Source organism: Zonotrichia leucophrys, chromosome 18, assembly GCF_028769735.1.
Source record: "Zonotrichia leucophrys gambelii isolate GWCS_2022_RI chromosome 18, RI_Zleu_2.0, whole genome shotgun sequence".
Lineage (NCBI taxonomy): Eukaryota > Metazoa > Chordata > Aves > Passeriformes > Passerellidae > Zonotrichia > Zonotrichia leucophrys.
This window is the reverse complement of record NC_088187.1, coordinates 8,320,923-8,334,266: the sequence shown is the minus strand read 5'-3', so window position 1 is coordinate 8,334,266 and position 13,344 is coordinate 8,320,923. Positions and strand designations below refer to the sequence as shown.

Genomic DNA, 13,344 nt, shown 5'->3' with positions numbered 1-13,344 from the left:
TCTCCCCAGGCTCCTCCAGGCCAAACAAACCAAGTGACCTCAGCCACTCCTCACACGGCTTCCCCTCAAGACCCTGCATCATCCTCATGGCCCCCTTTGGACACTTTTTAACAGTTTCATGTCTTTTTCATAACATCATGCCCAAAACTACACACAGCAGTCCAGGTGACGCTGCACCAGCGCAAAAACGTGTGACAGCAGACTCAAAACACTCAGCTCCATCAATTATAAAAGAGAAAACTGACCTTTGCAAGCCGCTTCATGCATTTATCCATGGTGATCTCCTCCGGGGCCAATCGTCCCCCAAGCCCAGGCGAGCACCAGGGTCTCACCCGAGGCCAGGCAGTGCCTGCAGGCAGCAGCAGGGCCGTGCTGAGCCTGCTCAGCCCCACGGGGAGCAAAGCTCCCCCAGCACAGGCGCCTTCCCTCAGCACAGCTCCTTCTGCGTGGGCAGGATCTCGGGCAGGCAAGTGATCAGGGATGAGGACGCCGTTTGCCCCCCCTCGTGCCCCCAGACAATGGGACACTAACGGCAATTTCATGCAAGGTTTCATCCGCATTTCAATGACAATCACCCTTAACTCCCCTGATCCTCAACCAGGCTCTTAAGCAAAAATGTAAATATGTTAATGACCGTAGCAGCCATCTGACCCAGGATCTTAATTCCCTGGCCCAAAACAATCTGTTTTTCTCCTGTTTCTTCCTTATATTAGAGAAGACACACCACAAACTAAAGGTTTCCCAGCAAAACTAGAAGACAAAAGTAAGGTGAGGGGACCTCACAAAATGTGATGAAAATAGAAAATTCAGTTGAGAAAGGAAAATGAAATCTCAAATTGTTCCTCTTCTTTAATTAAAGACACATCAGCCACGGTTGAGTGAGCAAGTAGGGTGGAGGCTGGTGCTGCAGACAGACAATGAGTATCTTGGGAAAACTGAGACATTTCAGAGTGCAGCCAGCTGCTCCTCTCCCCATGGCAAACAGCCCTCAGGGCCATGGGGGCAGCTGGAGAGTCAACAGCTGAACTGGGCACAACAGCAGGATCCTTGGCTGGCTTTAGGATTGCAGGAACAGTTTGCTACCACCCATAGTTTCCTCATTGAAGGGCTTTGTCTCAACGTCACCAAAGCCAAAGTTGTCTTTCCAGTGGGCGAGGCTCCAAGCAACTTCATCTAATTTGGAAATCAGCCTTGAGTTAGACCAATTCCTTGAAATCTGAGTCATTCTGAGGTCCAGTGGTGTCTTCACTTTTGGCCTGGCAGTGTCAGGCCTCCTGGCACTGACCCCAGCTCTGCTCCAGACTAGGAGATTCTGCAAAGAACTTGCCCTGAGCTTCAGCTTCTCCTCCTATTATATAGAAATGACAACTCCTGATTCATTTCCCACCAGAAAGGAGCTCTCAATAGCTGGCCTATTTCTTATTTACATGTAGGTCCTTTTCCACTGGAAAGTGGAAATTGCATGCAGCATCTTTTCATCTTCAAGGATTTCAGAAACCACTCTGAGCTTTGCTGGATGGAACTCAGGTGGCACAGTCTCTGCAGTCTAGGAATACTTAATGATCCTGCTCTCTCTTCCAAAGGAGAGAAGTGCATGTGAGAAATCCTGATCCAACAGAGAGGAAGGGCAGTCAGAGGTAAATGCATATCCCACCACCCTGAAATCCAGCTTCCCACCATTTAAAGTCACCTCATCTGAGTTGCCTGAGCACACATGGTAAGCCATTAGTGCTGGCTCCAGTGACGCACAGCCGCCTCCCCTGTAAATAATGAATTTACTCACCACTGCCCAGACAATATAAAGTGATTAAGGGCTGTCCAGCAGTACTTTTAGGGCATGTTAGATTGCTTTGACCTGAGGTGAACCCGAGGGCTGGAAACATCACCCAGCTCTCAAAAGCCAGATTGCTTTTAAGCACAGAGCATAGTCCCTCACCGAGCAGTGTTCCCAGAAACACCTGCTCCTCAGGAAAGATGCAGTGAGAGCACAGGGCTGCCCAGCTCAGCTCTCAGCTAGGCCAGGAGGCATCCCAGAGAAGAGGGCCTGGATTTGATTACCTGGATTTGGGTGTCTCTGCATGTAGCACATGGCAAAGTGGAGATAGATGGGGCTGGTATAAGATTCTCTTTTCCCTGAACAGCAGAATAGCCTGAAAGACCAGGTTCATGAGCTAGTTGGCCAATCTACAGAGGCATTTCTGTTCTAATCTATTTCTCCTACTGTCTTAGGCATAAAGACAAGAAAGGGACCTACATTACTACCATCTGTTGTTACCTTCTGCAGAAGCACTTCATCTAAACAGACAGTAGAAGCACAGATTCAACAAGAATGAGAGAATCAAAAGATTCTCTCAGGAGTGTGCCACTACTCAGTTCTGAGGCAGACTGGAGAGAGGGCTTGGAGCCAGATTTGATTTTTGGTTTTGCCAAGATTGCTGGAGTGAGCCCGCAGACTTGTGTGGTGTTGTGACCTCCCCACCTACAGGGCACAGGCACCACACCTGTGTTTGTGTGATCCAGCACAGTGAGGGCTGGGCAGAACTCAGAGCTGCAGTGGATGGAGGATGGCTGCAATGGCAAAGGGCAATGGCCAAGCCACCAGGCCAAGCAGCACAGGAACGCTGTGAACAGCGATGGCCTTCTGGGGAGGTGTCAGGTGCAGGAAACGATCAGACTTCCCAAAGCCAGTGACAGCTGGACACCACACTGAACTTCTTGACTCTACAGAGTTCTGCATAACCTGGTCCATAACCACCATAGGTCACGCAAATCCTACACTTGGAGACCCCAGTAATTTCTGACCCACAGCTTGCGGGGGAAGCCTACCATGCTCAGCCACATACTCAAATTCATGTTTCTGACTCCATGCTCATTTTAAACACAACTCTCTTCCTTATCCATCCTCTGCCTGTGGGTTTCTTGCTGCAAGTCCTTGCTAAGACAGGACAGAGCTGAGAGGTGCTCACAGGACCCACTGAGTGGGTTTTCAGTCCTCGGCCACCTCGACATCCCACCACTCTGAGCAACCCCTCTGCCTCTCTCCAAATCAGCCTCCTGGCAGAATACTTCCAGAAACAAGCCTCTAGTCTCAGCTGGGGAATTACAGACAGTGTTCAAGCCACCCAGAACTAAATTATTCAAAATACACCACTGTGCTGGCTTTGAAACCAGAGCTGCTCCCCAGAAAGAAGCCAGGGTAAATAAAAGCTCCATTACCAGCATCACTGACAGGGAAGGAGATGCAGCACTGAAAGTGAGGGAGATAATTACATGATTAACGAGACAGTATGGGTGGCAGGAGATGCCCTCCATTACGCCACAAGGCCTAATGCAAAGAGACATGTTTATAGACTGAGCCTTCTCCAGCTCTGCTTCTTCCTGTTTTATTATTTATGGCAGTGCATTAAGGCTACTAGAAAGAAGCTGAGGCATTCTAAAAAGTCACAGGTGAGGTTTTTTTTAGGTGAAAATATTCTTTTTAATCTTGATCCAGCACTGACCATGCTGCACGTTCCTACATGGGCACTTGTCTCAGCTGCAGTAACAGGCTGGGCAGGCAGTGACCCAGACAGGTGAGTCACATATCCAACAGCACCAGCCCAGTCTCTCATTCCTGAGATTGTGGACAAGATGAAGCCAACAAGAGACCACCTAGTGATTGGTGTGACCAAACTCACATGAACAGTTGAAATACTTTCTTAAATCCTGAGGCAAGGGGTTTATAACTTTGCAGAACTGCTTGTCAGCACTGGCCCCAACATTCTTAATGTACGAATGCCCAATCTCTTGCTCTCCCTTTTGAATTCCTCCAGGTTTTAGGCCTCCACAATCTCCTGAAGCAATGAGTTCTGCATTTAGATAAAATAAACTCCACTTTTCATTGGATGGTGTAAGGCATTAAATATCAAAAGCTGAAAACAGCAATATCCTTAGTATCATAAGACACGTGATATTCTCATTCACCACCACATAATTATTGTTTAGGTGGTTTTAGACATATCTGACTGGAAAATCTCAAAATTCTCTATTAATATTAATTAAATCTCTCAGGGCTTCTACATGATGAGGGAATGTAATATGTAAGTTACTTCATTCAGATCCAAAATGCAACACACTCTGGGTGAGATGCTGCATTGATTTGCATTACATAACTCACCAGAAGACATAAGCATGCACAGTCAATCTCACAACTGGGAGACAGACAGGCTCTAATCACTACTGCTACAAAAAAAAGCTAAAAAAGAAAAACCCAAAGCAAACCAGAAACTGACACACAACAGTGAGAAGAACTGTTCAGGGCTGTATTTCACACCAAGCTCCTGCAGTCGATCCCTGCTTACCCCTGGGTCAACTACTGATACATAAGATTTCTGTAAAATTCACTGCTATAGATAATGTCTCCTGTCACAGCTGCATCTATGCTAGTACAGTCTAGCATATGAGTCTGTGAGTCTTCTCATTCAAAACAGGTTTTTGGGCTGATATTATCTGGAAAAAGTTGCATAGTTGGTATCAGTGTGAAAGAGTCAGGGGAGTTGAAATGTTTCTGTTTTTTATGTGGACAAAAGGCCAATGAATTGTCTCTATCACATGATGATGATGATGCACTTTCTGTCCCAGCAGTAACTCTGGAGAATGTTACACAGCAGCTGCTAAAGTTAGTTTTGAATCAGCAGGTCAAGGTAACTTTCATCCAAAAGGTTTTAAAAAGTCATTACAAATACTGATTTTCTGCAAGTCTGGGCACACTGGAAGAACATCAAGATCTGCTTGCTCCCGTTCTTCCAGTTTTGAATCAGCAGCACAGCCCTTCCAACCATGGCTCCAAAACTCCTGTGCAATCACAGTGACAGGCACACACCCTGCTCCCTGAACTGCCCAGCAAGAATTTAATGGCATACAGCAGGTCCTGATGGTCTAAGAGCAACCCACAGCAAAGGAACAAATGACTGATATTGAGTAACACACACTTGAAGGAGGACTGGTCTAACATCAGTCAGAACAGGCCATAGAAAACAGATGATGTCCAGCTGATATTATCTGGATGAGAACACAAACTGGGCACAGATCATAGGCCAAGGTCGCTGGTATGACTGATTTCTGCAGCGCATCTGACATCACCAGGCAACCCTGACTCTGAGGATTTACTGTGACACAAACTCAGGCTGTCACACATTCAACATGCTGAAATCTGGCTATTTGACAGGTCTCAAAAATAAATCTAAGCCAGAGAGCCACCATCAGGTGGCAATGCCACTAATGGGGTCCCAGGAGAATTCATTCTTCCTCCTACAGAATTCTCATTAGTCACTTTGGAGCAAACTAAGGAAAAGTCTGTTATCATGCTCACAGATGAGTTAAAGCAGCAACTTACTAAGTGTGAGCAAGGTTTTTTGGTAAATCTGGGCACTTGCAAACAATATATTTTACAGTAAAAATAAACAGTAAGCTATCTGGCCAGCAGCCAAGAATGCCAGCCAGGGCACAGGGTGGGGAATGCCATCAGCAGCAGCAGCCATTCCCAGCAGGGGAAAAAACCCTTGCTTGTTATAGAGAGTGCTCTCAAGGTAACACTGCCTGCAAAAAGGGAAATGTGACCTGCAGGTTTGTAAATGAGGTGACATTACCTCTTTGGCACCTTTTACTGGTACAGTCTGACTGGCTGCACTGACAGGCTCAATTCATTACCTTATGAGAGGGAAGGTTAAGCAATGACTTGATCACTGTCCACAGGAACAGATATTTGTCAGTACAGGAGCCTCCACCAAGACAAAGGTATAATCACATCTAGGGGCTGGATGTCAAACTGGACAGCCTTAGATCAGCCTAAGTTGATTATTTTTATTATTAACAAAAGAAATGTCTCACTAACTTCACCAGAAGTTTTACAATTAAATTGCAAGTTCTCCTAGGAGATGAGGTATGGCTGAGGTCAAGCAGAAGATCACTCAGAAAACCTTCTTGCCTACATTAGGAGAGACTAGATGATCCCAGTTCTCTTCTGACCTGACAGCAAGTTATGAGGGTTCAGAAAAGCTCAAGCTAAACAGATGAATTTAAAACTCCAGCTAACAAGTGCCATAGCCCACATGTAGCCAAAATGACCCACCTGTACTGGAATTGAAACCACACTCCTGGTTACAGCAACAGCCATGGAGCCAAACTCCTGCTAAATGGACTGGGAAAGGTATTGAACTCCTGTTGGTATCACAACTGGCTTTGCTCAGTCATGGGGACCAGAAGCTATCAAAGAAACTCTGCTTTCCAAGTGAAACTGGAGCAGAAGTTTAAGTCAGCCTTGTGAAGAGGAGACAGAGCTATCACATGATTCCCTGAAATGTCTTGTAGGCACTGGCACTACACTGCAACGACACAACCCTCTCAGAGGTACTGCAGACAGGCTGGTTCCAAATGCAGCCTGGAGCTGGGAGCATTCATTATTCTCTAACTTCTACCATTTAAATGCTTGAGAGCAAGAAATCCTGACTTGCATCTTTCCAGGGTGATCACAGGAGTTACAGCTCCAGGAAGGAGCCAGACTGCTGGAAGTTGTGGTGGTTTGAATTGTTTCTTAGGTGATCTATCCAAATCATTCCTGGATGACACCCAGACTGCAGGTTCCCTGCATTGATCTGCAATAGTCATTTCTGCAGTGTTTGCACTTCACCAGTGTCTGCCATGTCAAATGTGCTTTGGTTTAAGGGTAGAAGAGATTTGTCCAAGTGCCAAAGTTGCAAAACCACAAGTCAAGAAAATCAAGTTTCATTTTGGATTCTTATATGCTCTTACTGGATACAAGGGACAGTGTTTCCAGGGTTCTCTCTGCCATAAGTTTTGAAACAGAAAGAAAATGTGTCTGACATTTTAAATCAAATCATGACTAAATAAACTCCACAGCAGGAATGCAACTAACTTCATAGGAAGAAGTGCTGTTTGTGCCGGGTTCCCAGTCCAAGCTTGGCTGCCTGCAGGTGACAAGATGCAGGGCTGGCCTGGGGTTAATGTGCCCTGCCAGGTTCAGTGTCTCTGTGGGGCACAAGCACAGTGAACGGAGAATCTCATTTACACACTCACCAGCCTGACAACAAACCACAGCAGGCTTTGAAATCCTACTTTGAGACAGTTATCAGGGGAAAGGGTCCTTCTCAGAGAACTGACAAGTCCTCCCAGAGCCTGGCCCTGCCAGGCTGAGTCAGGGGCTCCTTTTAGCCTCATGAGACACAGGGGCTGCTCCTTTCACAGCCTCCCACACAACAGAGAGCTGTCCTGTCATCGAACCTGCAGACAGAGCCCCCCTCCTTGCCTGTCTGCACCTCATTTCTGTCTCCTTTACTGAGCTGATCAGATTTCCCACAGGCACAGAGAGCACACAAGCTTTCAGAGCACCTGCTTCCTCCAAGCCTATCCACTCTTCCCAGGCTCTAATATTCCCCTTCTATTTGACCAGACTGACTTGAATGCAGTTTAACCATTCAAAGCTGAAGCCCCCCATGGGTACCCACGGGCCAGCAGACCTCCCACTTGGTTTTCCTGCCACACTGCAGCAGAGATCTGCTCCTTCAATACCATGGGGTGATGTCTGCACACTGCTGCCACTGTGGGAGCTGCTGGGGACCAGGTGCTCAGCAAGCTGAGAAATCTCTGGCAGAGGCTGTGGTCCATATTTCCTGTGTCTGCATCACAAGCACAGGGTCATGGCTGCATTGAGACCCAGAAACAACAAGGGCTGGCTAATACAATTCATAAGCTCTGTTTCCTGGGGAACACTTAAAACACATATTGGAGAGCAGAGATGGCTTGACAAAACTGATATGGCCTCCGAGTAGATGATTTAAAAGAAGGAAGTGGAGAAGACACAGGCAACAACCATAATTACAGAGCCAGCATAATTAAGAAAATTCATGTTACGTTCCTCAGGAATGAGGAAATCCAACCAACCTCCCAAGGAGTCACCTGAGAGCTGCAACTGCTGCAAACAAAGGGGAAACAAGCCAGGAGGGAGAGACAGAAAGACCAGACTGAACAGGAAGGTTAGGAAATTGTAATACTTTTCCTGTTCATGCATCATGATGCATCTCCAGGAAGTGGAGGTAAAAGAAATCTTCTCACCTGCAGGGTAAATAGAGAGACAAATCCACCCAAAACAGTCCCACCAGGTTTCCACTGAGGATTAATTTGCTCATCAGCTGAGGCCAACTTCTAGAAGAGCATCCTGACAGAGCACACTGCAGACTGCTGAGCTTTGGATGGCCACAGAGAAGGGAGTGCAAAGACACAAAAGGAGGACTGTGGAAGGGGCAGGAGGAGAGGGCAGCCCAGCCTGGGTGAGGGGAAGCCCAGATGAATGGAGAAAGGAAAGCAGGGAGGGGAATGAGCAAGAGGTGATGAATGGTAGGGAGGGCATGGAACTTTTACACAGGGCAGAGAGCAAAGACAGAGCTTGAATGGGGGAGACTGAAAGATGCCGCCTGAATGGAAGGGGAAAGAGGGAGGAGAAATGAGGCAAGAAGAGAGCTGAGCAGCACAAAGTGGAATAGTGCAGACAGAACAGCTTCCCACATGGACTTGACAAGGCCTTAGAGAGACAGACAAGCAGCACAGCATGAACTTTAATCCAGGAGCAGAAAAGCTGCCTGGAGCAGACAGTGCTACCATCGTCTGTCCCTGAATAATCCCTCCACCACTGGGCACCTCCTTTGCTCCCAGCCAACAAATTCTCATGAACCCAGAGCAAATCAAACAGCAGCCACCAAAGGTCAGACTGCCCCCATCAAAGGGAGCTGTAGCAAAACTGAACCAGTGACATGGAAATGGCCGATAGGATAAAGCACCAGGATAATTACAAGCAGCAGCCCAAGAGATGCAAGTGTAACACTGCTCCAAGGGCAGGACAAATGCAGTTTATATGCAGAATATAATGTTTATCAGCAGTGTTATCTGCAGGGCTTGTCTCCCACTTACACTGCAAGGATAAAGTTTTTCCAAACAAAACTTTTCCAAGCAAAGAGATTTCCTGAGATTTCAGTCATGCCAAGACTTTCCTGAGAATTTGCCTTAAATTTGAATACTGATTGTTTGAATACTGATTGTTTAGAAGTTCCTTCAGATTCTAAAATTCCAAAGCACTGGACATTGCCATTTTCAAAATGTTTCCTTAAAAACTGTCATTTACATTCCTATTCAGAGTGCCCAGATGGTTCAGCTCAAATCAAATTAAATATTTTGCTTGAAAAGGAAAAAGCACTGATTCCCCCAGCCTTTTGGTGAATTTCAAACAAAACTCCCTGTATTATTATTCATCCACCTCCTCCCTTTGCACAGCTGGGGAAAACAAAGCATTTTAAAAGGGCACATCTTATTACTTGAACCTCACTGGCAGAGCTGAAAACTGGGTGCCCTCCTCTCCTCTCTGGGTGGCCAATGTCTCTGTTTTCCTCCCAGGTCCATCAGGCACCACTGTGTGAATATGTGCCAAAGTTATTTTCCCAATGCAAAGCAAATGACACAGTGACTCAGCTTAAAAGAGGCAGTGTAAGTACCTAAATCACAGTATTTCACTTCATATTTGTTAGGAACAATGATTTAAAAGCTAATTCAGTGTCTGGAGCAGGTGTTTTGCTTGCTTATAAATAGACCCCACTAACACATAAGCTAAAATGAGAGGTCATAGAAATGCAGTAGAAGGTAGGACACTCCCTGCAAAAACAAACACAATGGAAAGAACCCAAATTTAAATGTCAGACTTGACCCTACTTTGCCTTTTCAACATCAGGGAAGTCAAACATACAAACTAGCTTTTAATGGGTTGCTAGAGGAACCATGAGGGGCCCATCTGTGCCCCAACTGGAGACTCTGTTCTGCCCCTTTCTTTTTTGATGTTCCTTGCACCTAGCAAACATAACAATACCAATGTGGGTAATTTCAGGCAAAAAATGTGAGTCCTGGAGTCAGAGCACAAGCAGCATCTCATCTGAGAAAACACATGAGGATTTCTTTCCCTGCTCCATGTCCTGCCAAAGAAAGAACAAAGGAATTCCTGAGAAATCTGGGCTGGATCATCAATCCCTCAGAGAGATCCAAAAATGTAAGGACAGAGACTTGGGATCTGGCTGTTAGCAATCAGGTCTCTAGGACACAGTACATTTTGAAATGATAATTTGTGCTCTTTACAATTCACAGTGGTATCACTTCATAAGGAGTTCCACTTTTGAACTGGGAAACAGGCAAAGTAATTTACCCAAGTAATTACCAAAGTAATTTGCAGAGACAAAGTAACTCACCCAAGGATGCAAGAGGCTTAAAATGTTACTGTAGCTGAGATGAGGTGCCTGTGCTCCAGCCACCTCCATGACACACTCCTGTATTGACACCTAGTAACTAACTAATAAAAGTTTTTAATTGCCAAATACTGAAGGGGGGGGACTTTGAGGGATAGAGCAAGATGGAGTAAAGCATCTCCACGAAGCACACTAAGCTTGGTGATATCCACAAGCAACAAGGGAAGATGTCCAGGAGCAAGGGTCTCTCCTGCAGCAGCAGGGAGATAAGACATGGATGTGGGTCTGTGCAGGCACACACAGCAGGGCAGGGGCACAGAAAAGCTGCTCTGCCAAAGCTCACAAGCTGGAACACTGCAGCTTCCCAGGCCAGTTGAGCCCATGAAGAACCATTACTGCAAACAGAAGAGTTTTGGGTTTCCATCTGCCAGCCTGGGCACAGGGAGATCATGTTACATGTGGCACTGGGGGGAAGGGAGAGAAAATATGATTCATTCTCAATCCAATGAGAGGAGTGAGAGCTGTGCAGCTGCTGCAGTGCAAGCACGTCCTACCAGCACTAGCTATTGCTTTGGGTCAAGAGATTATACCATTTCAGCCTGCTTCCTGACTTCTGCTCCATCCCAGCTGCTTTCCTCTTGCTTTAGTGCCTGCCTGCAGGAACAGCTACCTTTCTGGAAAAAATCCAAACACAAGGAGGAGAGGTTACATGTGCCTGAGGGAAGGGACAAACACAGCAGGCCACTGCTTAGTCTAGAAGCATTCGAGCAGGGTCAACACCTACTGACAAAAAAATAGATAAATACACACATACACACCACACAGGGGAAGATTTACTTGTATGGGACAGCCAGACACTCAGGCATGCTTGGGGTACCTGGAATCTGCATCTTTGGGAAGCTGGCAGCTCTTACATCTGAATCAGACGTGGTCAGGGACTTGCAGTGCCTGAGATCTGACAAGTTCTCCTCCTTCCAGGAAGGGCTGCTGTACACCCACGCTGCTGGGGACCACAACAGCCCCCTCTCCCCATCCCACTCAGCCTGGGGATCCCAGTTCTTTCCTGCTTCCCAATGACAGTGTCCCATATCAGACAGCCAAGGCAGTGCCACTGCCACAGGCTGGTCGATCTTCTTATGCAAATGAAATTAGGGTAATTGGGACAGTTACAATGAGTCCCTGACAATGTTTGCCTTTGTGCACACCAGTGGTAAATATAGACTGAGCTGCTTTCTAAGGATGGGGTGAGGGGAGAGCTGCACCCAGGGGCAGCAGCTCAGCTTCTCACAGGGATGATGAGGAAGTAAGTGCTGCTTAAACACAAGAATGCTCTCAAAAATGTCAACCTGATAGCAAGGAAAGAGGCAGATGCTGCAAGTAAAATCACTGTCTGGAAGTCTCAGAAATACTCAGGGAAGCACAGCCACTGTGGCAGGTCTGTGGAGCTGTCCCCTGAATTCCAACCCTCATTCCACAGACAGAATGCTTGCAGAGCATTCATCCCACTAAGGAGCTCAGCCCACAGAGTCAGAGCTCTACCAGAGCCACAACTGGACGTGGCACAAACAGCCCAGCCAGAGCAATTGCTGGCAGTCTCCAGGCTGCAGGAGCACAGGGGCTGCTCAGGCTCAGTCCCTCCTGCACTGAGAGCTTTGCCCCATGAATCTCATAACACAAGCTCTACCTTTATTGTAGCCCTCCAGGGCCCATTGCAGCAGCAGTGGAAGAAATCTAAACAAAAAGCAATGGCCCCCTGAAATCCTGTCATGCAAACAAGACTCTTCCCACCCATTGCCAAGAGGCCTGAATGGAAAGGGACTGAACAGCCCCCACCCAGCCCTGCCTGGTGGTCTCTTTGTCTCGTGACCTTCCCCACACAAACACAACCCCACAACAATCAGACAGCCAACACAATGTGCCAGCGCCGGCTTTCCCAGCCCTTCAAGGCAAGCTGGGGAGGGGAGGGGCAGCTGGGGAGAGCTGAAAGGAGCTGGGGGTGACTAACAGATAGCATGGGCAAGGAAATAGCAAGCAGGGCTTTAATTTCTACTTGTACAGTCTCATGAACCGGGATAAAAATAATGAAAGAATGTTTCTTTATAATGAAAGAAACAAAATAAATTTTTCATCTCAAATGGCTTAAAAGAGACATGGGAATACCAACCAGTGAGATTTTCATAGAAAAAGAAACAAATAAATCCAAAAATGCTTCTAAACACTGTGAATATCTCTTAACATCCCCTTCAAGAAGCCAACAAAATTGAGCCCTTTGGTGCAAATTCTGCTGGTTTTACTTGGTTATCTTTATGATTTAGAGTCTGAGATGAATTAGATATAAAGGTTTCCCTCTAGACCGGGAGAAGACATTTTTGCAGCTGCTCTAACACACATGGAAACCCTTCCTGGTGTGATGGCTTCAAAGCACAGAAAGTTTCTGCCAGTCTGTCCTGAATATGGAAAAGAGAGTCACCACTGTGCTACTGCCAGCCAGCAGCAACTGCACCTCCAGGCCCCAGGCTGCCCTTGCAAGGTAACTTTTGCTTGCTGCAGGGCACATTTCACCTTTGGGAAAGTGCAACAAGGGTTTCCAAGGGCTTCCCAGGAGCAGGCCAGGAGACCAGCCAGGTAAGGGGAAGCTTCCTCTGAAGTGGCACCAGAGCTCAGGGGCACAGGTTTGGTGGTTACACTGACCTGTCCACAGTGCAATGCTGCCTTCTGCAGCCCCAAGGAGTCACTGGTATCCAAAGCTGCCAAATACCTTCAGCTGCCACTGAATTCATGGACTTGAGACAAATATGAAGCTACTCATGAGAATTTTATCTGGGAGACCAAGTCTCCAGAAGAAAAGCAGCTGAGGTTTGCCTACATACTCGCTGATGTCCTTCAAGGAAACACAGCAGGTTTCTTACAAGTTGAAAGATGTGTTTACACTAACCCAGAGCAGGCTGCAGATCCCTGCAATCACAACTAGCCAATTTCAGAGCCAAGACATCATAACCAGGCACCCCTGCTTGCCTCTGGGGGAGTTTTCTTCAAATGCCACAACGAGAGAAAGAAATGTCACGGA

At 46.8% G+C, this 13,344-nt stretch overlaps 1 protein-coding gene across 3 annotated transcripts in view; it reads right to left on the bottom strand.

The window, feature by feature from the left end:
• The window catches only part of RHBDL3 (rhomboid like 3), a 56,430-nt gene that overhangs the window by 23,621 nt on the left and 19,465 nt on the right, over nucleotides 1-13,344 (bottom strand). Inside the window, exon 1 of one of the 3 annotated variants that reach the window (XM_064728271.1) lies at nucleotides 10,868-10,935. The exons of the other annotated variants lie outside the window; for them this stretch is intronic. Within the exon in view, the coding sequence (XP_064584341.1) occupies nucleotides 10,868-10,870 (3 nt within the window). The 5' untranslated portion in view covers nucleotides 10,871-10,935. Of the gene's footprint in view, nucleotides 1-10,867; nucleotides 10,936-13,344 lie in introns of those variants that run through there. 3 annotated transcript variants of the gene reach the window in all.